Source organism: Pristiophorus japonicus, chromosome 7 (assembly GCF_044704955.1).
Source record: "Pristiophorus japonicus isolate sPriJap1 chromosome 7, sPriJap1.hap1, whole genome shotgun sequence".
Classification (NCBI taxonomy): Eukaryota; Metazoa; Chordata; class Chondrichthyes; family Pristiophoridae; genus Pristiophorus; species Pristiophorus japonicus.
In genome coordinates, this window is record NC_091983.1 from 16,829,699 (window position 1) to 16,854,401 (window position 24,703).

The 24,703-nt window shown below is 47.1% G+C and overlaps 1 protein-coding gene across 1 annotated transcript in view; it reads left to right on the plus strand.

Annotated features, from left to right (window-relative positions):
• col9a1b (collagen, type IX, alpha 1b) overlaps positions 1-17,755 on the plus strand; it is a 152,043-nt gene extending 134,288 nt beyond the window's left edge. The window contains exons 30-32 of the mRNA XM_070884857.1: positions 5,920-6,108; positions 6,695-6,772; positions 16,518-17,755. Coding sequence (XP_070740958.1) covers positions 5,920-6,108; positions 6,695-6,772; positions 16,518-16,702 — 452 coding nt within the window. The 3' untranslated portion in view covers positions 16,703-17,755. The remainder of the gene's footprint in view (positions 1-5,919; positions 6,109-6,694; positions 6,773-16,517) is intronic.
• Positions 17,756-24,703: the final 6,948 nt, after the last annotated feature.

The following is a 24,703-nucleotide window of genomic DNA, read 5'->3' on the forward strand; positions in this document are numbered from 1 at the left end:
GAGAGAGAGATACACCAAGTGAGAGACAGAGAGATAGCGAGAGAGAGATAGTGAGAGAGAGTTAGCGAGAGAGAGATAGAGAGAGAGATAGAGAGAGAGAGAGAGAGACAGAGCGCGGCAGAGAGCGAGAGAGAGAGAGAGAGAGACAGAGCGCGAGAGAGAGAGAGAGATAGAGAGAGAGACAGAGAGACGGAGAGACAGAGAGAGAGAGAGGGAAAGACAGATAGAGAGAGAAAAACAGAGAGATAGATAGACAAAGCGAGAGAGAGAGCGACAGAGAGAGAGAGAGCGACCAAGAGGCAGACAGATATACAGAGGGACACAGAGAGTGAGAGAGAGAGAGATCAGAGAGAGAGAGAGACAGAGACAGAGAGAGAGAGAGAGACAGAACATGAGAGTCAGAGAGAGGGAGACAGAGAGATAGAGAGACAGAGATTTATAGGTCCTTACTATACAGTATAAATGCACACGAGGCCCATGCTTGAGAGAAGGTCAGTCTGTGACCTGTCCTTTATTCCTTAGCACTCCAAGTGATGAAGGTGGGTGGAGCTTCCCCTTTTGTACCTGAAGGCCCAGGTTAGGAGTGTCACCCACCTAGTGGTCAGTGTTCTCACAGTGTACAACTTAGGTCAGTTTATACATGGGTTACAATGCTGGTTGAATACATGGTATCATCTCCCCCCCCAAAGTCTTATTGGGATCACAGGTTGAGTCTCTCTGGTGGTTTATGCTCTCTTGTAGAGCGCCTGAGTTGGGGCTCCAGTTGTTGGGCGCTGGCCTGAGTGTCTGCTGTTTGCGGTGCCTCAGGCCTGTCCAGACTGCCCACAGTGACTGGGCTCTCCTCCCTTTGGTTCCGGTGTGCGCTCACCTGTGGTGGAGTGAACTCTATATCGTGTACTTCCTCTACTTCTTCTATGGGTTGGTGAACCTTCTTTTTGTTTGATCCACGTGTTTGCAGCAGATTTGTCCATTGGTAAGTTTAACGACCAGAATCCTATTTCCCTCTTTGGCAATCACAGTGCCTGCGAGCAATTTGGGCCCTGCAGCATAGTTGAGGACAAAAACATGATCATTTACATCAATACATCGCGCCCTCACATTCCTGTCATGGTAGTCATATTGTGGCTGGCGCCTGCTCTCGACAATTTCTTTCATGGTGGGGTGTATAAGGGATAACCGGGTTTTGAGCGTCCTTTTCGTTAGCAGCTCTGCGGGTGGAACCCCTGTGAGTGAGTGTGGTCGGGATCTATAGGCCAACAGGAGGCGTGATAAGCGTCTTTGTAGGGAACCCCCTTGGATTCTGAGCATCCCCTGTTTGATTATCTGCACTGCTCGTTCTGCCTGGCCATTTGAGGCCGGCTTGAACAGTGCCGTTCTGACATGGTTAATTCCATTGCCTGCCATGAAGTCCTGGAATTCAGTGCTTGTGAAGCATGGGCCATTGTCGCTGACCAAGATGTCCGGTAGACTGTGGGCGGCGAACATTGCCCATAGACTTTCTACCGTGGCAGAGGATGTGCTTGAATTTAAAATGTCACACTCGATCCATTTGGAGTAGGCGTCTACGACAACCAAAAACATTTTTCCCATGAAAGGACCTGCGTAGTCCACATGGATGCGTGACCAAGGCTTGGCGGGCCATGGCCAGGGGCTATGGGGGGCTTCCCTGGGCGCATTGCCCAGCTGGGCACACGTGTTGCACCTGCAAACACAAAGTTCCAGATCTGCGTCTATCCCTGGCCACCAAACGTGTGACCTGGCATTTGCCTTCATCATGACAATGCCCGGGTGCTCATTGTGGAGTTCTCTGATGAACACCTCTCTGCCCATCTGGGGCATGACTACATGGTTTCCCCACAGTAGGCAATCGGCCTGAATCGAGAGTTCATCCTTGCGCCTGTGAAATGGTTTAAATTCCTCAGGGAATGTGGCTGCCCAGTCCACATTCAGGACACATTTCTTGACTAGAGACAATAGCAGGTCTCTATTTGTCCAGACTTTAATCTGACGGGCTGTCACGGGTGAGCCTTCGCTTCCGAAAGCTTCAACAGCCATGACCATCTCAGCAGCATGCTCGGTAGCCCCTTCAATGGTGGCTAGTGGGAGCCTGCTGAGTGCATCGGTGCAGTTTTCGGTGCTCTGTCTGTGCCGAATTGTATAATCATAGGCGGCTAATGTAAGTGCCCACCTCTGTAAGCGGGCCGATGCGTTTGCATTTATGGCATTGTTGTCGGCCAAAAGGGATGGTAGGGGTTTGTGATCTGTCTCCAGCTCAAATTTCCTGCCAAACAGCTACTGGTGCATTTTCTTTACCGCATATACACATGCGAGCGCCTCCTTTTCTACCATCCCGTAACCCCTTTCTGTCTGGGACGGACTCCTGGAGGCATAAGCTACCGGCTGTAACTGACCCTTGACATTGACATGCTGCAACACACACCCGACACCATAGGACGATGCATCGCACGTTAACACAAGTTTCTTACATGGGTCGTATAGTGTTAACAGAGTGCTGGAACGTAACAAATTGTGTGCTCTATTAAAAGCCATTTCCTGGCTGTCCCCCCAGACCCATTCGTGACCTTTGTAGGAGCACGTGTAGCGGCTCTAGCAGCGTGCTCAATTTGGGAAGAAAGTTACCAAAATAGTTCAGGAGCCCCAGGAACGAACGCAGCTCCGTCGTGTTACGGGGTCTGGGTGCTCTCTGGATCGCTTCTGTCTTGACGCAGTAGGGCTGATCCCGTCTGCTGCTAGCCTCATCCCCAGGAATTCTACCTCTGGAGCTAGGAAGACGCACTTCGCCTTTTTCAGTCGCAGCCCTACCCGGTCCAGTCTGCGTAGCACCTCCTCCAGGTTGTGGAGGTGTTCTTCAGTATCGTAACCCGTGATGAGAATGTCCTGAAAAACCACCGTCCCTGGAATCGACTTGAGGAGGCTTTCCATATTTCGTTGGAAGATCACGGCAGCCGAGCGAATCCCGAACGGACATCTGTTGTAATCAAACAATCCCTTGTGTGTCGTGATGGTGGTCAGCTTCTTCAACTCACTCGCCAGCTCCTGGGTCATGTAAGCTGAGGTCAGGTCCAATTTTGAAAAAAGTTTGCCACCGGATAGCGGCGCAAAGAGGTCCTCCGCTCTCGGTAGCGGGTACTGGTCTTGGAGTGACACCCGATTGATGATGGCCTTGTAATCACCACATATCCTGACCGACCCATCCGCCTTGAGCACCGGCACAATCGGGCTCGCCCAGTCACTGAATTCGACTGGCGAGATGATGCCTTCCCTCAGCAGGCGGTCCAATTCGCCTTCTATTTTTTCCCGCATCATGTACGGCACCGCTCTGGCCTTGTGGTGTACTGGCCTGGCGTCCGGGTTTATGTGAATCACTACCTTGGCCCCATGAAAGTGCCGATGCCGGGTTGAAATAATGAGTCAAATTTGTCCAGGACCTGTGAGCATGATACTCGCTGCACAGAGGAAATTGCATTGACATCGCCCCATTTCCAGTTCATGACAACAAGCCAACTCCTCCCCAGTAGTGCGGAACCGTCCACTGGGACAATCCAGAGTGGCAACCTGTTCTCCGAATCTTTGTGGGTCACGACTACAGTGGCGCTGCCTAGCACCGGAATGATCTCCTTTGTATATGTCCTTAGCTGTGCGTCAATCGGCGATAATTTTGGCCTCCTGGCCTTGGACGCCCACAACTTTTCGAACTGTTTGATACCCATCAGGGACTGGCTGGCCCCTGTGTCTAGCTCCATTGATACTGGGATGCCATTGAGGAGCACTTTCATCATTATCGGTGGCGTCCTGGTGTATGAACTGTATATGTGCTCCACATGAACTCGCTGAACTTCAGCTTCCAGCGATTTCCCCCAGCGTTCATTTCTGCAATTTCTGCAGGTATTTTGCTCATCTCTGCAAACTCCGGCTGAGTGTAAGCCTCCACGCCTCCAATATGAGCTGCTGTTGGAAACAAAAGGTCCCTTGCCAGTCAATCGTCCTGACTGCCCCTGTTATTGTCCTTGAGTGTGCCATTAACAGGTGTTGATGGCCCCATTACTGGCCGCATTATCCCTTGCAATGGCGTGAATCGCCGTTCAGCTTGCCATTGTCTCTGTCGAACTCCCCGACTACATGGTGGGGCATGCCCGATTGCCCTTGTCTGCCTGGAGAACTGTGTGCTGTTTTAACAATGTTGAATCTCTGTCCCAACCATTCCTTAACACAGTACCTCTCGTCTGTTCTGCTAGTGGCCATGCTCGCATGGTTTAAATCCCAGTTTCTCGTCGCCATTGATAGGTCCTTACTACACAGTATAAATGCACACGAGGCCCATGCTTGAGAGAAGGTCAGACTGTGACCTGTCCTTTATTCGTTAGCACTCCAAGTGATGAAGGTGGGTGGAGCTTCCCCTTTTGTACCTGAAGGCCCAGGTTAGGAGTGTCTCTCACCTAGTGGTCATTGTTCTCACAGTGTACAACTTAGGTCAGATTATATATGGGTTACAATGCTGGTTGAATATATGGCAGAGATAGAGACAGAGAGAGAGAGAGAGAGAGAGACAGAGAGCTAGAGAGAGAAATAGAGACAGACAGACAGAGGGAGTGAGAGAGAGAGAGAGAGAGAGAGAGATGGAAAGACAGATAAAGACAGAGACAGAGAGAGAGAGAGAGAGAGAGAGAGTGAGGGAGAGAGGCAGAGAGAGAGAGACGGAGAGAGACAGAGAGACAGAGACAGAGAGAGCGAGACAAAGCGAGAGAGAGAGAGAGGGAGAGAGACAGAGAGAGAGATAGAGACAAATAGACAGAGATAGAGTGAGATAGAGATATATAGAGAGGGAGACAGACAGTCAGAGAGACACATCTTCTCCCCCCACCAGAAGAACATCATAACAGACATTGCGATTTCCATTAGAGAGTGCAATCCTGCAAGCACCCACCTACCATCGTGAGTGGTGACCCCACTCCTGTGACCTCCCTCGTCCCCCACCCCCTCCCTTCTCTCTCTCTCTCTCTCTCTCCGTCTCCATAATTATTTGATTATTGAGCAGAGGGGAGAAGGCACCTCTCCCATCAGCATATAAAAGCGAGAGGTGTGTTTTCATTTGAGAACATCCTCCGCTCAAAGTATATGGCCTCCTTATTCTTCCAATCAAAGTGTATTACCTTGCACTTATCTATATTGAAATTCATTTGCCAATCACACGTCCATTCTGCAAGTTTATTAATGTCTTCCTGTATTTTGTCACAGTCCTCCTCTATATTAACTACACCCACCCATTTGGTGTCATCCGCAAATTTTGAAATTGTACTTCTGATTCCCGAGTCCAAATTGTCTACGTTATACCACTTTAAAGTAAAATACACTTGGCAGGGTAACCTAATATCTGATGGCTTTCTCTTGTATGTAATTAGACCCCTGATACCAGATAAGCAACAAATTAAATAAATCCCAGCGCAACAAAACTTTTTCAGAATTAACTTATATTTGCTACCACAATATTTCAGTATCAGAAAAGATTCACTACATTGAGAGTTACATTGGGATTTTGAAACTTCACTATGAAGAAAATTATATCCATTCATTCCAACAGAAAGTGGAACTCACGACCACAGGGAATAGTTACGGCGAATAGCATAGATGCATTTAAGAGAAAGCTAGATAAACACATGAGGGAGAAAGGAATGGAAGGATATGTTAATAGGGTGGGATGAAGACAGGTGGGAGGAGGCTAGTGTGGAGCGTTGGGCCAAATGGCCTGTTTCTGTGCAGTATGTTCTATGTAATTACAGTAATGTTACAATATACTATCAAGCAATGTACACCAAACATACAATATAGATTTCATTGTTATTATTGGTATTGTGCATTTTGTTGACTTTGAGGGAGTTACACTTTTGTATTCTCTTATAGAACACTTGGCCCATTTGGCTGCCAGCCTCAGGCGACCCGAATCCGGTATCATGGGTATGCCAGGACGTCCCGGACCAGCTGGCCCCCCAGGCCCAGCGGGAGACAATGGTTTCCCTGGACAACCAGGAGCTCGCGGACTTACTGGCCTCAAAGGTCCATCTGGTATAATCGGTTACAAAGGACAAAAAGGTACGGTGAAGCAAAACAGTGTGGCAGCCTTCGAGGTGGACAAGTGACGGTGTTGTACTTCCATTGAAATATATCAACAACACAAGGTTTGGGATTGACAAAGAGCTCCTCAGAATAGGTGGTTGATCTTGGATCAGCTGAGATTGCTGTCTCCAAGGATCTCCCAATGTCCGTTGTCTTGAGGTCATTGCCAAATCTTTTAATTCACTCACTTTGACCTCTATACTGTACCCGAAACCTGCCGAGTTTTTTATAATCACTCTCGGCCACCCTTCCTATTATAATCTACAGATTTTAAACCCAAGTTTAGCGTCATCGGACCGCAGCCTCTTGATTTGCCTGGTCTTATATCAGACTTCTTGCAAACTTGGTGGCGTGCTTCAACTAGTTTTTTCAATTTAAAAAAGTGAATGGAGGTTGTGACCACTTCATATGTTACTAGCGCACCCTATAGCAATAGAACTGCAGCAACAAAGTATAGTTACTATAACATTTTTAATATATTTTTTACACTCATACATTACCTCTACAGTGGTAGTTTCCTTGCTAGTTCCATATTCTAATCTAACACGAATTTCTGTTACAGGTGAATCAGGTGATAAGGGTGATAGAGGGCCAACAGGAAGAGGACCCAGGGGCTTGCCAGGACAACAAGGTCTAGCAGGTATGAGCAAACCATGCTAAGCTCGGGACGCTTCATCTTAACTGGTTTCTTTTTAGTTGATAAGGTTTTGAGGATAACTTTTCTCTATCACTATTGTTCTCTTATGTCTTTGCATAAGATAAAATAAGAATTTACCCATCATGTTTTTAATGCACATGTAATAATGTTAAATCATTCTGGGTAACCTTTTTTAAAAGCAGCAAAATGCCTCGACTAGGTAATTTTCTTGTTGCAGGATCAACCTTGTGAGGTGATTGTCCGAGATGGATTTTTGGTGCCGAATTGTGGCTAAGAGCATAGAAACACCCTGGGCGAGAAATTGGGCTCGGTAGCGCCCGTCTTTCAGGCAATATAAATGCCCTTAGGGTGCCAAAATGGCATCCGCGGCGTCACCGCACACTTCTGCCACGAAGCGTACCGGGCACCATCTTGGTAAAGGGGTTAGTGCACGCAGACATAGCATACACAGGAGGTATGAAGAGTGGGCAGGTCATGACACCAGTCAGTGAGCTATGCTGATTTGACGCCAGCATTGCCATTTTGGAGCTCCACGCTCCATCCAACTCCCTCTCTTAACCTCGCGCAGCTGAACACGTGTTGAGCAGCATGAGGGGACCCCCACCAGCGCTATTTAAAGGGATCATCAACTACTTCCAGGTTAGTTGTTGATGGATTTCTTCTGACTGTTGCTACAGCATGTTTTTGGTGCTTTCCCTAGTTGCTTCAAGTAACAAACGTCTCCAGGGAGTGGTGTGGCAGGTGCAACAGCTCTGTTTACTGACTTCAAGGCTTCTGCACAGACCAGTTGCTCCCAGACCTGGATACACTAGTAGGCCTTCCTCATGGAAATGAGCATGACTGGGAGAATGAGCAGAGGCTACGCAGAGCAGGACAGGCTGCTCGAAGAGGGAGGAAGGCTGCTACCTAGATAGTCCCTTTCTGCCCGGGCTGTAAGTGAAGAAGTAATTCAAGTGCGATTCCAGTAACCGCAAGTCCCATTCCCCATTTACCTACAGTCCCACACTCCTTTCCTTCCCTCTGTCACTGACCATCTCACTCTCTTGGCCACAATGCAAAACTAAAATACACAAAATACACATTCCAAACCAAATTTATCAGTTAAATCGTGCCATATTGCATGTACTAATTAAACTACCATTATGCATACAATCTTAAACTACTCACCCTTGTGCATTCCTTTGCCTGTCCTGGTGCTCCTACCCAGTGCTACCCCAGAGGCTGCAGCACAGCTGGTGGAGAGCTGCTGACTCAGTGGGGAGAATGCAGATGGCCTTGCAGAATGACTTCGAGCAGCTCTGGGCCTAGAAGGCTCAGGTTCAGACTGCACCACCTCGGCCTGGGTGGCAGCAGTCTGGGCTGTCTGGCTGACAGGCAACAGCAAAGGGCACTGGCGGAGTGGCAGTGGTGGAAGTATGAATGCTGTCACTCTGAGAGAGGACAGCAGGGTCATGTTCCATGGAGCCACTGCCACTCCCCCGGGGCAGCGCCTCAGCAATCCGAGTAATCTGTTGGAGGACAGACTGATGGATTGCAGTGACTCCCTGCAAGCCCTTCGAACACGGGTATCCACAGCCATGTTGGCAGCAGGCTGAGCCTGTGAGACAGAAGTCTGAGTTTCCACTGCAGTGCTCAGACTTTGGGTGGTTTCTGCTTGTGCTGCAATGGAAGCTGAGGCATCAGCATCAGACGCTGCATCATGGCTGGGTCCACAAGTGTGTTGATGGAGTTGGCTACCCGTTCCATGCTGGAAAGGATGAGCTCCAAGATCTGCCCAAAGCCCTGTGCCAAGTTGGTGCCAGACTCCTCCATGCTGCTTGACATTGAACACAGGCTTTCTGGCAGGCCTGACAATGCACCAAGCATTTGGCCGTGTACACCCATCAGACTTCTTCTGTCGCCTGGCCAATCGAAATTCTCATCCCAGTCCTCTGCAGCGGAACTCGTGTACGACCTCGCCCTCCGGTGAGCTGGCACCTGTGCTAATCCTTTCTCCCCTGCCCTGGCTGCAGCGCACTTGGGCCCAGTGTCTCACCATGTGCAGGTCTCACCTCTAAGCTGTCCTCTAAGAGGCAATCAGTGCCAGTATCTGGGCTGGTGGCTGTGAGTGAAATCAAGTGATGTTCTGTCTTCCTGGTCTTCCTTCACTGCCTGGGTATCTGAAAGCAAAAAGGGACAAGGAAAAGGTTGTGGTGAGGAGAGAGGATTAAGGAAGACGTGCGTGCTTACACCATCTGCAGCTTCTCGGTCGGAAGAGATTGTGGGATGAGGGGAAGTGAGATGTGAGAAGGAGGATTGGGTATGAGGAAAGCGTCAGCTTCATAGGATTCAGCTCCTGCCACTGGTCAGGGCCTCAGCAATGGCCCTTCCAATAACGGCCAACACCGTCACCTCCATGGGGTTTCGATCAGCAGGCCCACCTCTCCCGCTCCGGTTAGTTCCTGCTGCCTCCGGTTGTGCAGCATGAGAAAGGGAAGTGTGTCAGGGAGTGTCGTGCAATACGTTTGGGTGATGTGGCTGTCATGGTTGAATAGCTGGCACTGTGTGCAAGCTGTGAGATGTGGGTGTGAGGCTTGCAGCATTGCTGAGTGTGTGAGGGTGAGGTGAAGCTATGAATGTGAGGTATGAGTCCTGATTGATGGAGATTGTTGGTAGGTGAGTGATGGGGGAGTGGTGCATTGAGCAGTGTGTGAGGCTAGTGGTGCAGTTGATAGGATATGGCATTTGAAGATACATCCACTGACCTTGACCACCCGTGTGAGATCATTAAACTTCTTGTGGCACTGCATCCAGGCCACGGGTCTAAACTCCAGGCATTGACCTCTGCAGCTATCGTCTCCCACCGCCTTCTCACCCACTGCAGATACAGGACATCTCTCCTCCTTTCCACCTCCTCCACCAAGACCTCCAGTGCAGCGTCGGAAAACCTTGCTGCAGGTTCCCTCCCATGATCAGCCATTGCTCTTTGTTGCACAGCACACTATTCTGAATGAGGTCAGCACCTCCTGCAGCCACAATGCACCTTCCCTTTAAGAGGTGTAGGCTAGCTTTAAGCAGTGCAGGCTAGCTTTAAGTAGTGCTAACAAGTACTGATACTGGGCAAGTAATGATACTGCTGATGCATGAAGACAATGAACAGCGCGGTTAACACTGGCTGCACACAGAAATCATGATAATGAGCAGGCAGCACGAAAATGGTGTGCTGCCTGCATTACATTAAGAACATAAGAACATAAGAAATAGGAGCAGGAGTAGACCATTTGGCCCCTCGAGCTTGCTCCACCATTCAATAAGATCATGGCTGATCTGATCATAGACTTAACTCCACTTCCCTGCCCACTCCCCATAACTCTTTATTCCCTTATCGCTCAAAAATCTGTCTATCTCCGCCTGATATATATTCAATGACCCAGCCTCCACAGCTCTCTAGGGCAGAGAGTTCCACAGATTCATGACCCTCAGAGAGAAGAAATTCCTCCTCATCTCAGTTTTAAGTGGGCGGCCCCTTATCCTGAGACTATGCCCCCTAGTTCTAGTTTCCCCTATGACAGGAAATATCCTCTCTGCATCCACCTTGTCGAGACCCCTCATTATCTTATACGTTTCGATAAGATCACCTCTCATCCTTCTGAACTCCAGTGAGTACAGGCCCAACCTACTCAACCTATCTTCATAAGTCAACCCCCTCATCTCCGGAATCAACCTAGTGAACCTTCTCTGAACTGCCTCCAATGTAAGTATATCCCTCCTTAAATAAGGAGACCAAAACTGTACGCAGTACTCCAGGTGTGGTCTCACCAATACCCTGTACAATTGTAGCAGGACTTCTCTGCTTTTATACTCTATCCCCCTTGCAATAAAGGCTAACATTCCATTGGCCTTCCTGATTACTTGCTTTACCTGCATACTAACTTTTTGTGTTTGATGCACAAGTACCCCCAGGTCCCTCTGTACTGCAGCACTTTGCAACGTTTCTCCATTTAAATAGTAATTTGCTTTGCTATTTTTTCTGCCAAAGTGGATAACCTCACATTTTCCCACATTATACTCCATCTGCCAAATTTTTGCCCACTCACTTAGCCTGTCTATATCCCTTTGCAGATTTTTTGTGTCCTCCTCACAATTTGCTTACCCACCCATCTTTGTATCATCAGCAAACTTGGCTACGTTACACTCGGTCCCTTCATCCAAGTCATTAATATAGATTGTAAATAGTTGAGGCCCCAGCACCGATCCCTGCGGCACCCCACTAGTTTGCCAACTGGAAAAAGACCCATTTATCCCAACTCTCTGTTTTCAGTTAGTTAGCCAATCCTCTATCCATGCTAATATATTATCCCCCAACCCCATGAACTTTTATCTTGTGCAGTAATCTTTTATGTGGCATCTTATTGAATGCCTTCTGGAAATCTAAATATACCACATCCACTGGTCCCCCTTATCCACCCTACTCGTTACATCCTCAAAGAACTCCCGCAAATTTGTCCAACATGATTTCCCTTTCATAAATCCATGCTGACTCTGCTTGACTGAATTATGCTTTTCCAAATGACCTGCTCCTGTTTCCTTAAGAATGGACTCCAGCATTTTCACAACGACAGATGTTAGGCTAACTGGTCTATAGTTTCCTGCTTTCTGTCGGCCTCCTTTTTTAAATAGGGATGTTACATATGCTGTTTTCCAGTCCGCTGGGGCTTGCCCAGGATCCAGGGAATTTTGGTAGATGACAACCAATGCATCCACTATCTCTGCAGCCACTTCTTTTAAGACCCTAGGATGCAGGCCATCAGGTCCCGGGGACTTGTCCGCCTTTAGTCCCATTATTTTACTAAACGGACGTGGGGTAATCGTGCATCACGATCCCTGCGCCTGTTTTCGGGGGCAATCCAATTTAGCCTCCCCAGTGTCATATTTATTGGGTGTGTATATGTTGATAAATCATCAGCACCTTTGAACCGTTCTTGTGTTTATTAAAAGGATCTGGTAGCTGCATGTGTAACAGTTTGATAGGTGTAGCAACGGAATGAATTTTACGATGGAGTTTACTGAAGACGGTGCAGTGGCGTGTAATATAGGCGAGATGACAACACACTCTGATTTGACTAGGGTCAGCTGTTATTTTGCTTTTCCCTTTTCCTCCCTCTCTGAAGGTGCTGACACATGTATGAGCTACATTAGCATGGGCGCTCCTCTCAATTACTGACTGATCATTACACATAATAGACTTGTTAGCAAAATTGAAGCCCATGGGTTTAAAAGGGGCAGTGACAGCGCGGATATGAATTTAGGTATAAACCAGAGAGTACTTGTGAATGGTTGTTTTTCAGACCGGAAGAAGGTATACAGTGGTGCCCCCCAGGAGTCAATATTTGGACCACTGCTCCTCTTAATATATATTAACGACCTGGTCTTGGGTATAGAGGGCATAATTTCAAAGTTTGCAGATAAGACTTGGAAATGTAGTAAGCAATGTGAAGGATCGTGGCGGACTTCAGGAAGGCATAGCAGGACTGGTGAAATAGGCAGACACATGGCAGATGCAGTTCAATGTAGAGAAGTGTGAAGTGATGCACTTCGGGAGGACAAAGAGGAATATAAGCTAAATGATACAATGTTAAAGGGGGCGCAGGAACAGAGAGACCTGGGGATTCACACACACAAATCTTTGAAGGTGGCGGGACAAGTTGATAAAGCTGTTAAAACGCACATGGGAATGTTGGCTTTATAAATCGTGTCGTAGAGTACACAAGCAGGGAAGTTATGCTGAACCTTTCTAAATCACGGGTTAGGCCTCAGCTGGAGTGTTGTGTCCAATTTTGGGCACTCCACTTTAGGAAAGATGCCAAGGTCTTAGAGAGGGTGCAGAGGTGATTTATCAGAATGCTCCCAGGGATGAAATACTTCAGTTATGTGGAGGGGCTGGAGAAGCTAGGATTGAGATGTAAGATCATTGGCAAAAGAACTGGAGGAGAATTATTTTTTAGCTAGTGAGTTTTTTTGATGATCTGGAGTGCAGTGCCTGAAAGGGTGGTGGAAGCAGGTTCAAGAGTAACTTTCAAAAGGGAATTAGATATATGCTTGAAAATGGAAAATTTGCAGGGGTATGTGAAAAGGGCAGAGGGGTGGGACTAATTGGAGAGCTCTTTCAAAGAGCCGGCACAGGCAGGATGGGCCGAATGGCCTCCTTCTGTGCTGTATCATTCTATGAAGTTATGACAAGCCTGTGTCCTACTGCACTCTGTGTAAATTACAGATCATAGGTCTATATTCAGGATTGTTTTTGTGTTGTCAGCTTTTTTGAAGGCCGTACCTTCAGCTGCCTAGGCCCTAAGCTCTGGAACTCCCTCCCTAAACCTCTCCACCTCGCTAGCTCTCTTTCCTCCTTTAAGACGCTCCCTAAAACCTATCTCTTTGACCAAGTTTTTGGTCATTTGCTGTAATTTCTTCTTCTGTGGCTCGGTGTCAAAGTTTGTTTTATAACACTCCTGTGAAGCGCCTTGGGGCATTTTACTACGTTAAAGGCGCTATATAAATACAAGTTACTGTTGAAGTTGTTGGTCAGTTTTTGCTAGCTTTTGTAGATGATTGTGTACACATTTGGTCTTCTGACCTTTGGCCACTGTGCATTTTCTCCCAGCTACTTAACCATCGCCACCAGAGCCTTCAGCCACTGTCTTTCCAAATCCCATCCACCTTGCTTCATCGCTCATCCTCCCCTCCCCAGCTTTTTAGGCCAACTCAAAAGATACCATTGGAGTAACAAGTAAAATACTGCCGTTGCTGGAAATCTGAAACAATATCAGAAAATGCTGGGAACGCCCAGTAAGTCCATTCGCACCCGTGGAAAGAACAGACATCAGCGTTCTGGGTGTGAACCCTTCCTCCAAACTAAAAAAGGATAGGTGGCGAGGCATGTTAATCAGAAAAAGGGGAGAGCGTTTTTATATATATATTTTTATTTTTTATATATGTTTATGAATATATATTCCCTCTTCCCTTTTTCTGATCGTATCTCGACCATACCTGAGACCCCTAAGAGTTGTGATGTTTCATGTGTCTTTTGGGTTGCATCCAGTTCTGGGATGTTGCTGTAACAGGGGTAGAAAGATGCATACTGGGATTGTGGCGAAGAAGCTCCGATCTAGACAAGTAACTCTGGTCACGTGCAACCAGTCATTTCAAGGATGTACTGGATGGCTGCTGGCATTGTGGGACCACACCCATCATGAATTGTCCACATGCCCGACACGAGACTCCCAAAGCAAGCGCTCCACTCAGAACTCCTACACGGAAAGCGAGCCCCAGGTGGGCAGAGGAAACGTTTCAATGATACCCTCAAAGCCTCCTTGATAAAAAGCAACATCCACACCGATACCTGGGAGTCCCTGGCCAAAGACCGCTCTAAGTGGAGGAAGAGCATCCGGGAGGGCACTGAGCACCTCGAGTCTCATTGCCGAGAGCACGCAAAAAAAACAGTAAAAGGGAATATTATTTGAATGGGGAGAAATTACAACATGCTGAGGTGCAGAGGGACCTGGGGGTCCTTGTGCATGAATCCCAAAAAGTTAGTTTGCAGGTGCAGCAGATAATCAGGAAGGTGAATGGAATGTTGGCCTTCATTGTGAGAGGGATGGAGTACAAAAGCAGGGAGGTCCTGCTGCAACTGTACAGGGTATTGGTGAGGCCGCACCTGGAATACTGCGTGCAGTTTTGGTCACCTTACTTAAGGAAGGATATACTAGCTTTGGAGGGGGTACAGAGACGATTCACTAGGCTGATTCCGGAGATGAGGGCGTTACCTTATGACGATAGATTGAGTAGAATGGGTCTTTGTTCATTGGAGTTCAGAAGGATGAGGGGTGATCTTATAGAAACATTTAAAATAATGAAAGGGATAGACAAGATAGAGGCAGAGAGGTTGTTTCCACTGGTCGGGGAGACTAGAACTAGGGGGCTCAGCCTCAAAATACGGAGGAGCCAATTTAAAACCGAGTTGAGAAAGAATTTCTTCTCCCAGAGGGTTGTGAATCTGTGGAATTCTCTGCTCAAGGAAGCAGTTGAGGCTGGCTCATTGAATGTATTCAAATCACAGATACATAGATTTTTAACCAATAAGAGAATTAAGGGTTATGGGGAGCGGGCGGGTAAGTGGAGCTGAGTCCACGGCCAGATCAGCCATGATCTTGTTGAATGGCGGAGCAGGCTCGAGGGGCTAGATGGCCTACTCCTCTTCCTAATTCTTATGGTCTTATGTTCATGCAGAAAGCAAGCGCAGGCAGCGGAAGGAGCGTGCGGCAAACCAGACCCCCCCGCCCACCCTTTCCTTCAACGACTGTCTGTCCCACCTGTGACAGAGACTGTAATTCCCGTAGTGGACTGTTCAGTCACCTAAGAACTCACTTTTGGAGTGGAAGCAAGTCTTCCTCGATTTCAAGGGACTGCCTATGGGCCCCAGAAGAGCTGAAGGCCCAGAGGCAGCACGGGCTAGCCCACACTGCGATATGTATGCGCAATAGGTCTGTGCAGCAGAGCAGGTCTCCAGTCGTCCTGGTTAACCCTTGCCACTGGATAAAGGCCTAGCTCTGTCAAGCCCGTGTGGTGGCTGGTGTGCAAAAGTCACACCACGTTAAAAAAATCCACGCACAGGCATCTTCCACCCCTTCAATTGGAGTTCAGGACTGGAACATCGGGTCCTTCATTGAAACATCTGTGAACTCATGTGGAAGCAAGTCATCCTCGTTCGAGGGACCACCTGTGACAATGATGATGATGAATCTGTATCTTTGCAAGAGGTGGAGTGAACTTGGGAACAGGAGGAGGCCATTTAGTACCTCGAGCCTGCTCTGCCATTCAATGAGATCATGGCTTGCCTGTACCTCAACTCCATGTTACCCGCTTTAGCTCCATATCCCTTATACCCTTACCTAACAATAATCTATCGATCTCGGTCTTGAAAGCTCCAATTGTCCCAGTATCCACAGCCTTGTGGGGGAAAGATTTCGAGATTTCCACTACCCTTTGTATGAAGAAGTGCTTCGTGAAATCGCTCTGGAATGTTCCAGCTCTAATTTTAAGATTACGTCCCCTCGTTCTTGATTTCCCATCAGAGGAAATAGTGAAGTAACATTAAAGACGGTAACAAATTGGAATGGGATTCCAAAATTTATTTAGGATAGGTAAAGGAGGATTGGATTTATATAGCGCCTTTCATGACCACCGGACAGCTCCAAGCACTTTACAGCCAATTAAGTACTTTTGGAGTGTAGTCACTTTTGTAATGTGGGAAACATGGCAGCCAATTTGCACACAGCAAGTTCCCACAAACAGCAACGTGATAATGACCAGATAATCTGTTTTTGTTATGTTAATTGAGGGATAAATATTGGCCAGGACACCGGGGATAACTCCTCTGCTCTTCTTTCTAATAGTGCCATGGGATCTTTTACATCCACTTGAGCAAGCAGCCAGGGCCTCCCTTTAAAGGCCAACCTGAAAGACAGCATCTCTGACAGTGCAGCACTCCCTTAGCACTGCTCTGGGAGTGTTAGCCTAGATTATTTGGTGTTCAAGTCTCTGGAGTGAGACTTGACCCCACAACTTTCTGATTCAGAGGCTCGCATGTGCTACCCATCGAGCCACAGCCTACACTGTTTGCGGTGACATCAATCTGTTCGTACTTGGTACAGGCCATTGGTATTAATCGCATCATTGTTTTTCTTTGTTACAGGGGTGCCCGGCAAAAATAGTTTTGGCAGGAATGGGCGCGATGGTAGGAGAGGCCCTCCTGGGAAGAGTGGGCAGCCTGGTATTCCTGGGCCTCCCGGACGCTCTGGACTTCCCGGTTACTGCGATTCCTCTGCCTGCACACAAGCTTTACGGGCACCACCACCAGAAAACGTGAAAGGACCGTGAACTGTTACTGTCTGATTGTTGGGACGTGGAGCAGGTTGCGGAGAAAAGGAAGAGGACTGGAACCAGCGTAGGCTTTAATCTGGGAAATGGACGTTAATATTTTGTTTTTTAACACTGTTTTGTTATGAGAAAGAAATTGTACTTGACGACCTAATTCCAATTGATGGTGCTTAGTAACTATATTATGATTCTCCATTGGAAGTGCAGTGAAATTAAAAGATGGCCAAAAGAAAATGTACTTTTGAAAAGTTCCTGATACCTCCCTCCCCTGGTGTGTTACACGGTACATAAGTCCCCTTTATTTTCCAATAAATAACCAAAAAGAGAAGATTGTGTTAATTATTACCTCAGAAATGATATCTTCAATTTCACATTGTAAAATTAAAAAAAAACACAATTGAAGCAACCAATTGATGACTAGTAAGTTGTTGGTGTTAGTTTTGCTGTTTGTATGTACTATATTGTATACTAAACCTGTCAACCATAAGGTTTCATTTTGTACAGAAGTGATTGTCGGAGACCGTTCATGTTAAAACATGCCACGCAGAGTATCTTGTGTGCTGCAAATCTCTGTAAATGTCGGATTCTTGAATAATTCAAGAGGAAGCATTTTTTTTTCTTGGTAGATGAGTTTAATAATTATGAGTGATGGATATTTCATCTCAGCAACTTTGGTCGATTGTGTGTGAAAAATGTTGAGTACTAACTTGGGCCCCTCTGCTTAGGTCATCCTTGGTGAAATTGGCACTTAGCCACTGTTTTAAACAACTTCAATTATGGAAACCAGAAACAAATACATTAAAAAAAAATCACATTATTTATTTTAACGCTCTGAAGTGACATCTTTTCGTTGTACCGGAAGAATATAATAAATTAAAATTTCATAAATATGTGCATGTTTTTCTATGAATGGTCAGTTTAAAGTATTGAATAGCTAGTAGCCCAATCAGACAGCAAAACCATAACCCTTGATGTTTTTCATTTTTCAGATTTACTTCCAGACAAGAGATTTGCAGTGTACATGTCTTTGTGTCCTTTGTAAAAAAAAAATTATGGATTAAAAGTATCACACCATTTATTTGCAATAAGTGACTAATTTAAGTAGTTATTTTTTGGAATGTTTAACTTATTTGAAGGTTTTTGTATTCTGGTTTGTAACTATTCTCTCCTTTCAGCGTGGTAAAAAACAAAAGAAAATAGCGCTGGCTTTAAAACCAATTATTCTTTATCACCTGATCATTCCCGTGTTCATACAATGGTGCACACAGCACCAAAGGGTCACTTTTGTTGTGTGGGTACAGTTTGGATATACTGCCGATGTTAATAACCCTTCAACTAGGCTGGAGTTTAATATTTTGATATTTCAAATAACAGTGTGTCGATATTTGATGTCTCCAAGATAAGAGGAGACTAATTGATGTCCTGTTTCTGACTGCTCCATTTTTGATCGGGGCGGAGGAGCAGTGAGAGATCGGGGCTCAGGAGAGGCGCGAGACCAGGGCCCAGAAGAGGCGAGGGCCCAGGGGCAGCACGGGCCAGCCCACACCGAGATCTATGGACAGTTGGAGCATGTGTGCACACTAGGCCCGTGCAGCAGAGCTTGGTCTCCAGTCGTCTTGGTTAACCCTTGCAGCCGGATCAAGACCTAGCTCTGTCAAGTCTGTGTGGTGGCTGGTGTGCAATGGCCACCCCACGTTAAAAGAATCCACGCACAGGCATCTTCCACCCTTCAGGATGTAGTTTGGGATCTGGAATGTCAGGTCCCTCATTGAAACGTCTGTGAACGCATCACTTTTTGGTGTGGAAGCAAGTCATCCTCAATAGGAGGGACTGCCTAATACTAATACTAGTGATAAAAAGAAAAACTACTAACATTGGAGGTCTGTCATAGACATTGGCCGAAATGCACAACAGGTCAGCCAATTAGCACCTGTAAAGTGGAATAAAAAGTCCCACATGAAATAGTAACTCATTATTGCCTGAAATACTTCTTTTTCTCTTTCAGTTGTTGATGGACCTATGCATTTCTTGTGGGTTCCGCATTTATTATTGAAGATGTTAGTTTGGATATAGATTCCATTCTAACCCTCGAGAGTTGGCAGATTATATTTTAACCATGGGGAGTTGGTAGACAGTGACTACACTCCAAAAGTTCTTCTTTGGCTGCAAAATGCTTTGAGACGTCTGGTGGTCATGAAAGGCGCTATATAAATGCAAGTCTTTCTTTTATATTCTAACTGTAGGGTGTTGGTAGATTATATTCTAACCGTGGGGTGTCGTTGGATTATATTCTAACTGTATAAAATAAAATAAAAGTGTTATTACCGATATTTTTTCATTACTTTCCTCCCTCAGCCTCTGCGCCAAATGATTTCTCATCCTCGGTGATTTCAATCTCCATCTCAATTCATCATGCTCTCTCTCCACTCTAGCCTCCTGTCCTCCCTTACTCTCTGCCTCCATGTAGACTCCCCAACCCATATTCACGGCCACCCCCTCGACCTTGCCGTCTCTTATGGCCTCGCTACTCTCATCGTGTCTATCGCAGATAAGGCCATCTCTGACCACTTCCTCCACCCACATCCCTTTTCCACCGCAGCCCCCCCCCCCACTCAGCCCTACCACTTTCTGTGCCCTCCCCCTGGAAAAAATCTCTCCCAACTCTTACAATTACACGTATGAACTCCCAACTGTCCAGCCTTTGGCCCTCCATTCACCATGACATTCCTGCAGCTTCTGATCAGCTCAATCACACCCTCACCACCACCACCTTTGATGCCCTAGTCCCTATTAAAACAATTGCTCTCTCTCACTCTGGCTGTTCCCCCCTGGTACAACCCTGATCTTTACTCCCTTAAGTCCAAGGGACACAGATTGAATGGATATGTCGGACAACTGGTTTAGCCATTCACCTCCAGGTCTGGCTGGATCACATAAAGCATTATTGGGTCCTGCTCTCATCTGCCAAAACTGCTCACTGTTCCAGAATCATTCTGGAATGCAAAGATAAATCCCGGCTTCTATTGTCCACTGCTAAACGTCTTTTTAAACCCCTCTCCCCAGTTTCCACCCTCCAACAATAACTGTGAGGAGCTCATAGACTTCTTTGTCTCTAAGATTGAGACCATCCATTCAGTTGCCTCTGCCTCTTCCCTTCCTTCCCCTAGCCCACCAGGCCAAACTTCCTCGAAGGAAGCCCTCTGCGCTAGCCCTGATCTCACATCTTTCTCCAGTTTTTCTCCAATCTCCCCTCTTGACCTCTCCATGCTCATCATGTCCACGAGACCCACTTCCTGCTCCCTTGCCCCTATTCCCACCAAACTGCTGACTACCCAACTTCCTTTTCTGGCTCCCATGTTAGCTGACATTGTTAACAGTTCTCTCTCCTCAGGTACTGTCCCTCTCTTCCTCAAATCCGCCATCATCACCCCTCTCTTCAAAAAAACAACCCTCGATCCCTCTGTCCTTGCAAACTACCATCCCATCTCCAACCTCCCGTTTCTCTCCAAAGTCCTTGAACGTGTTGTTGCCTCCCAAATCCGTGCCCATCTTTCCCACAATTCAATGTTTGAATCCCTCCAATCGGGTTTCCGCCCCTGCCACAGTACTGAATTGGCTCTCATCAAAGTCACAAATGACATCCTTTGTGACTGTGACAAAGGCAAACTATCCTCCTTGTCCTTCTTGACATGTCTGTAGTGTTTGACACAGTTGACCACTCCATCCTTCTCAAACGCCTCTCCACCATCGTCCAGCTGGGTGGGACTGAACTCGCCTGGTTCCATTCTTATCGATCTAATCGTAGCCAGAGAATCACCTGCAATGGCTTCTCTTCCTGCATCGCTACCTCTGATGTCCCCCTTGGCTCTCTCCTATTTCTCATCTACATACTACCCCTTGGCGACATCATCCAAAAACACAGCGTCAGTTTCCACATGATGACACCGAGCTCTACCTCACCATCACTTCTCTCGACCCCTCCACAGTTTCTATCTAACATCCAGTTCTGGCTGAGCAGAAATGTTTTCCAATTAAATATTGGGAAGACCGAAGCTACAGTTTTCGGTCCCCGCCACTAACTCCATTCCCTAGCCACTGACTCCATCCTTCTCCCCAACTCCTGTCTGAGGCTGAACCAGACTGTTCGCAACTTTGGTTTTATATTTGAACCTGAAATGAGCTTTCGACCACATATCTGCAGCATAACTAAGACCGTCTATTTCCAGCTCGGTAACATTTCTCGTCTCTACTCCTGCCTCAGCTCATCTGCTGCTGAAGCCCTCATCCATGCCTTTGTTACCTCTAGACTTGACTACTCCAACTCACTCCTGGCCGGCCTCCCACATTAAACCCTACGTAAATTAGAGGTGATCCAAAACTCGGCTTCCCATGTCCTAACTCGCATCAAGTCCCGCTCACCCATCATCCCTGTGCTCGTGATCTGCATTGGCTTCCGATTAAGCAATGCCTCGATTTCAAAATTCTCATCCTTATTTTCAAATTCCTCCATGGCCTCGCTCCTCCCTACCTCTATAATCCCCTCCAGCCCTACAACCCCCCCAAGATGTCTGCGCTCCTCTAATTCTGCCCTCCTGAGCATCTTTGATTATAATCGCTCAACCATCGGTGGCCATGCCTTCTGTGGGGTGTTGGTAGATTATAATCTAACCGTGGGGTGTTGGTAGATTATAATCTAACCGTGGGGTGTTGGTAGATTATATTCTAACCATGGGGTGTTGGTAGATTATAATCTAACCGTGGGGTGTTGGTAGATTATAATCTAACCGTGGGGTGTTGGTAGATTATAATCTAACCGTGGGGTGTTGGTAGATTATATTCTAACCGTGGGGTGTTGGTAGATTATATTCTAACCGTGGGGTGTTGGTAGATTATAATCTAACCGTGGGGTGTTGGTAGATTAGAATCTAACCGTGGGGTGTTGGTAGATTAGAATCTAACCGTGGGGTGTTGGTAGATTATATTCTAACCGTGGGGTGTTGGTAGATTATAATCTAACCGTGGGGTGTTGGTAGATTATAATCTAACCGTGGGGTGTTGGTAGATTATAATCTAACCGTGGGGTGTTGGTAGATTATAATCTAACCGTGGGGTGTTGGTAGATTATATTCTAAGCATAGAGAGCTGGGAGGAGAGCCTCAAATGGTGATGCATAATGCTGAGCAGTGGCGAGGAGAAAGTGTGTGAATGCAGAATGAGCTCAGTCACACTGCAAAGGGAGCTCGAGGCGGGTGGTGATGGGGCTCGGTATTGGGAGTGGGCAGCGACTCGGCAAAGAAGGCAGGCACAGGAGCTGAAGCTAGCTGGCCAAGGGCTGAAAAAATAAAACTGAAAGGAATCATTCTTATTTTAAAAAAGGGGGGAAAGTCCTTACCTGGATGCTGAAAAGAGGGAAAGCAAGCTTGTGTCAGGGCATCACCCAGTGGCTGAAGCCTGCAGCAACAGGCAAACCTTTTTTTAACAGAGGAATTACACAGTATCACAGTGGTTTCGTGCGAGCAAATATGTACTGTGTGCAGTAAACTGGAAAAACCCTATTACAGCACGAACTACAGCCTTTACAGGCAAATTGATGATGTTACAAGTAAGCGTGGTCACAGTAAACCATGAAATCCCCACAGGAACTGTTTAAAGTTCATCCCGATCTTATATGTACATTAGTATTCGATCTGCTGTGTTTTGGGTATGGGGAGTTGTTATATCTGTAACTTGTATATACTCTGTACAGCCATCAGAGGGCTTACCCCCTGGAGTCCCAAGGGATCCCATAATCCCTTGGGAGCACAGGTATTTAAGGAGGCCTTACAGGTTGGAGAGGCACTCTGAAGACCTGCAATAAAAGACTAAGGTCACACTTTACTTTGAGCTCACAGTATTCAGTCTGACTCTTTCTTCATACATAACAACTACTAGCGACGAGATACAGATAGTGAACCCAAAGATGCAGAGATGTATTGGGCATCGTGGAGAAATTCTCAGAGGGAGATGATTGGGAAACCTTTGTGCAGCGACTCGACCAATACTTCGTAGCCAATGAGCTGGATGGAGAAGAGAATGCTGCCAAACGAAGGCCGATTCTTCTCACGGTCTGTAGGACACCAACGTATGGGGCCTCATGAAAAATCTGCTCACTTCAGCGAAACCCATGGAGAAATCGTACGATGATTTGTGCACGCTGGTCCGGGAGCATTTGAACCTGAAAGAAAATGTTCTGATGGCGAGGTACCGGTTCTACACCTACAAAGAGTCTGAATGCCAGGAAGTGGCAAGTTATGTCGCCGAGCTAAGACGCCTTGCAGGACATTGCGAATTTAAAGGACATTTGGAGCACATGCTCAGAGACTTTTTCGTACTTGGCATTGGCCACGAAACCATACTTTGCAAACTTTTGACTGTAGAGACCCCAACCTTGAGTCAGGCCATAGCGATAGCCCAGGTGTTCATTGCCACCAGTGACAATACTAAGCAAATCTCTCAGTACACAAGTGCTGCTACATGTACTGTGAACAAAGTGATGTTGTTTTCAAATCGCAATGTACAGGGCAGGTCACACATACCTGCAGCTGCACGTCCACAGATGTCTCAGAGTCCACCATTAAGGGTGATGAATGCAAGGCCATTAACACCTCGTTGGCGCTGCGGGGGTGATCATCGTTTCCATTCATGCCACTTCAAAGGGTACGTTTGCAAGGGCTGTGGAACAATGGGACATCTCCAACGTATGTGCAGACAAGTTGCAAATCCTGTTAATCCTGCAAACCGCCATGTTGCAGAGGCAGACAGATCCATGGTGATCACGACGAACCAGAGCCTCAGACCGAGGAGGCAGAGGTGCATGGGGTGCACACATTTACCACAAAGTTTCCCCCGATAATGCTGAATGTTGAACTAAATGGACTTCTGGTGTCAATGGAGCTGGACATGGGTGTGAGCCAGTCCATCATGAGCAAAAATACTTTCGAAAAATTGTGGTGCAGCAAGGCATCAAGGCCAGTCTTAGCTCCAGTTCGCACAAAACTAAGAACTTATACAAAGGAACTGATTCCCGTAATCGACAGTGCTCCTGTAAAGGTCTCCTACGATGCACAACCTACCACTCTGGGTGGTACCGGGCGATGGTCCCATGCTGCTTGGCAGGAGCTGGCTGGGAAAGATATGCGGGAACTGGGACGACGTCCGAGCACTATTGCCCGCTGACGACACTTCGTGTGTCCAGGTCTTAAACAAGTTCCCTTCACTGTTCACACCAGGCATCAGGAAATTCCAAGGAGAAAAAGCGCAGATCCACCTAATTCCGGGGGCGCGACCCATTCATCACAAGGCGAGAGCAGTACCGTACATGATAAGAGAAAGGGTAGAGATCGAGCTAGACCGGCTGCAAAGAGAGGGCATTATTTCACCGATCGAATTCAACGATTGGCCCAGTCTGATTGTCCCAGTCCTCAAGGGAGACGGCACCATCAGAATCTGTGGCGATTACAAAGTAACTATCAAAGTAACTCTCCACTACTAAAGGCCGACGACCTCTTTGCAACGCTGGCGGGAGGAAAGACATTCACGAAGTTGGATTTGACTTCAGCCTACATGACGCGGGACCTGGAGGAATCATCGAAGGGCCTCACCTGCATCAACACGCACAAAGGTCTCTTCATTTATAACAGATGCCCATTTAGAATTCGATCAGCGGCGGCGATATTTCAGAGAAACATGGAAAGCTTACTGAAGTCGGTCCCGTGCACCATGGTCTTGCAGGATGATATCTTGGTCACAGATCGGGACACAGTCGAGCATCTATAGAACCTGGAGGAGGTTCTTAGTCGACTCAAGCACGTGGGGCTCAGGTTAAAATGTTCGAAGTGAATTTTCCTAGCGCCTGAAGTGGAGTTCCTGGGGAGGAGGATTGCGGCGTCGGCATCAGACCCACCGATTTGAAGACGGAGGCAATCGAGAATGCACCGAGGCCACAGAACGTGACAGAGCTGC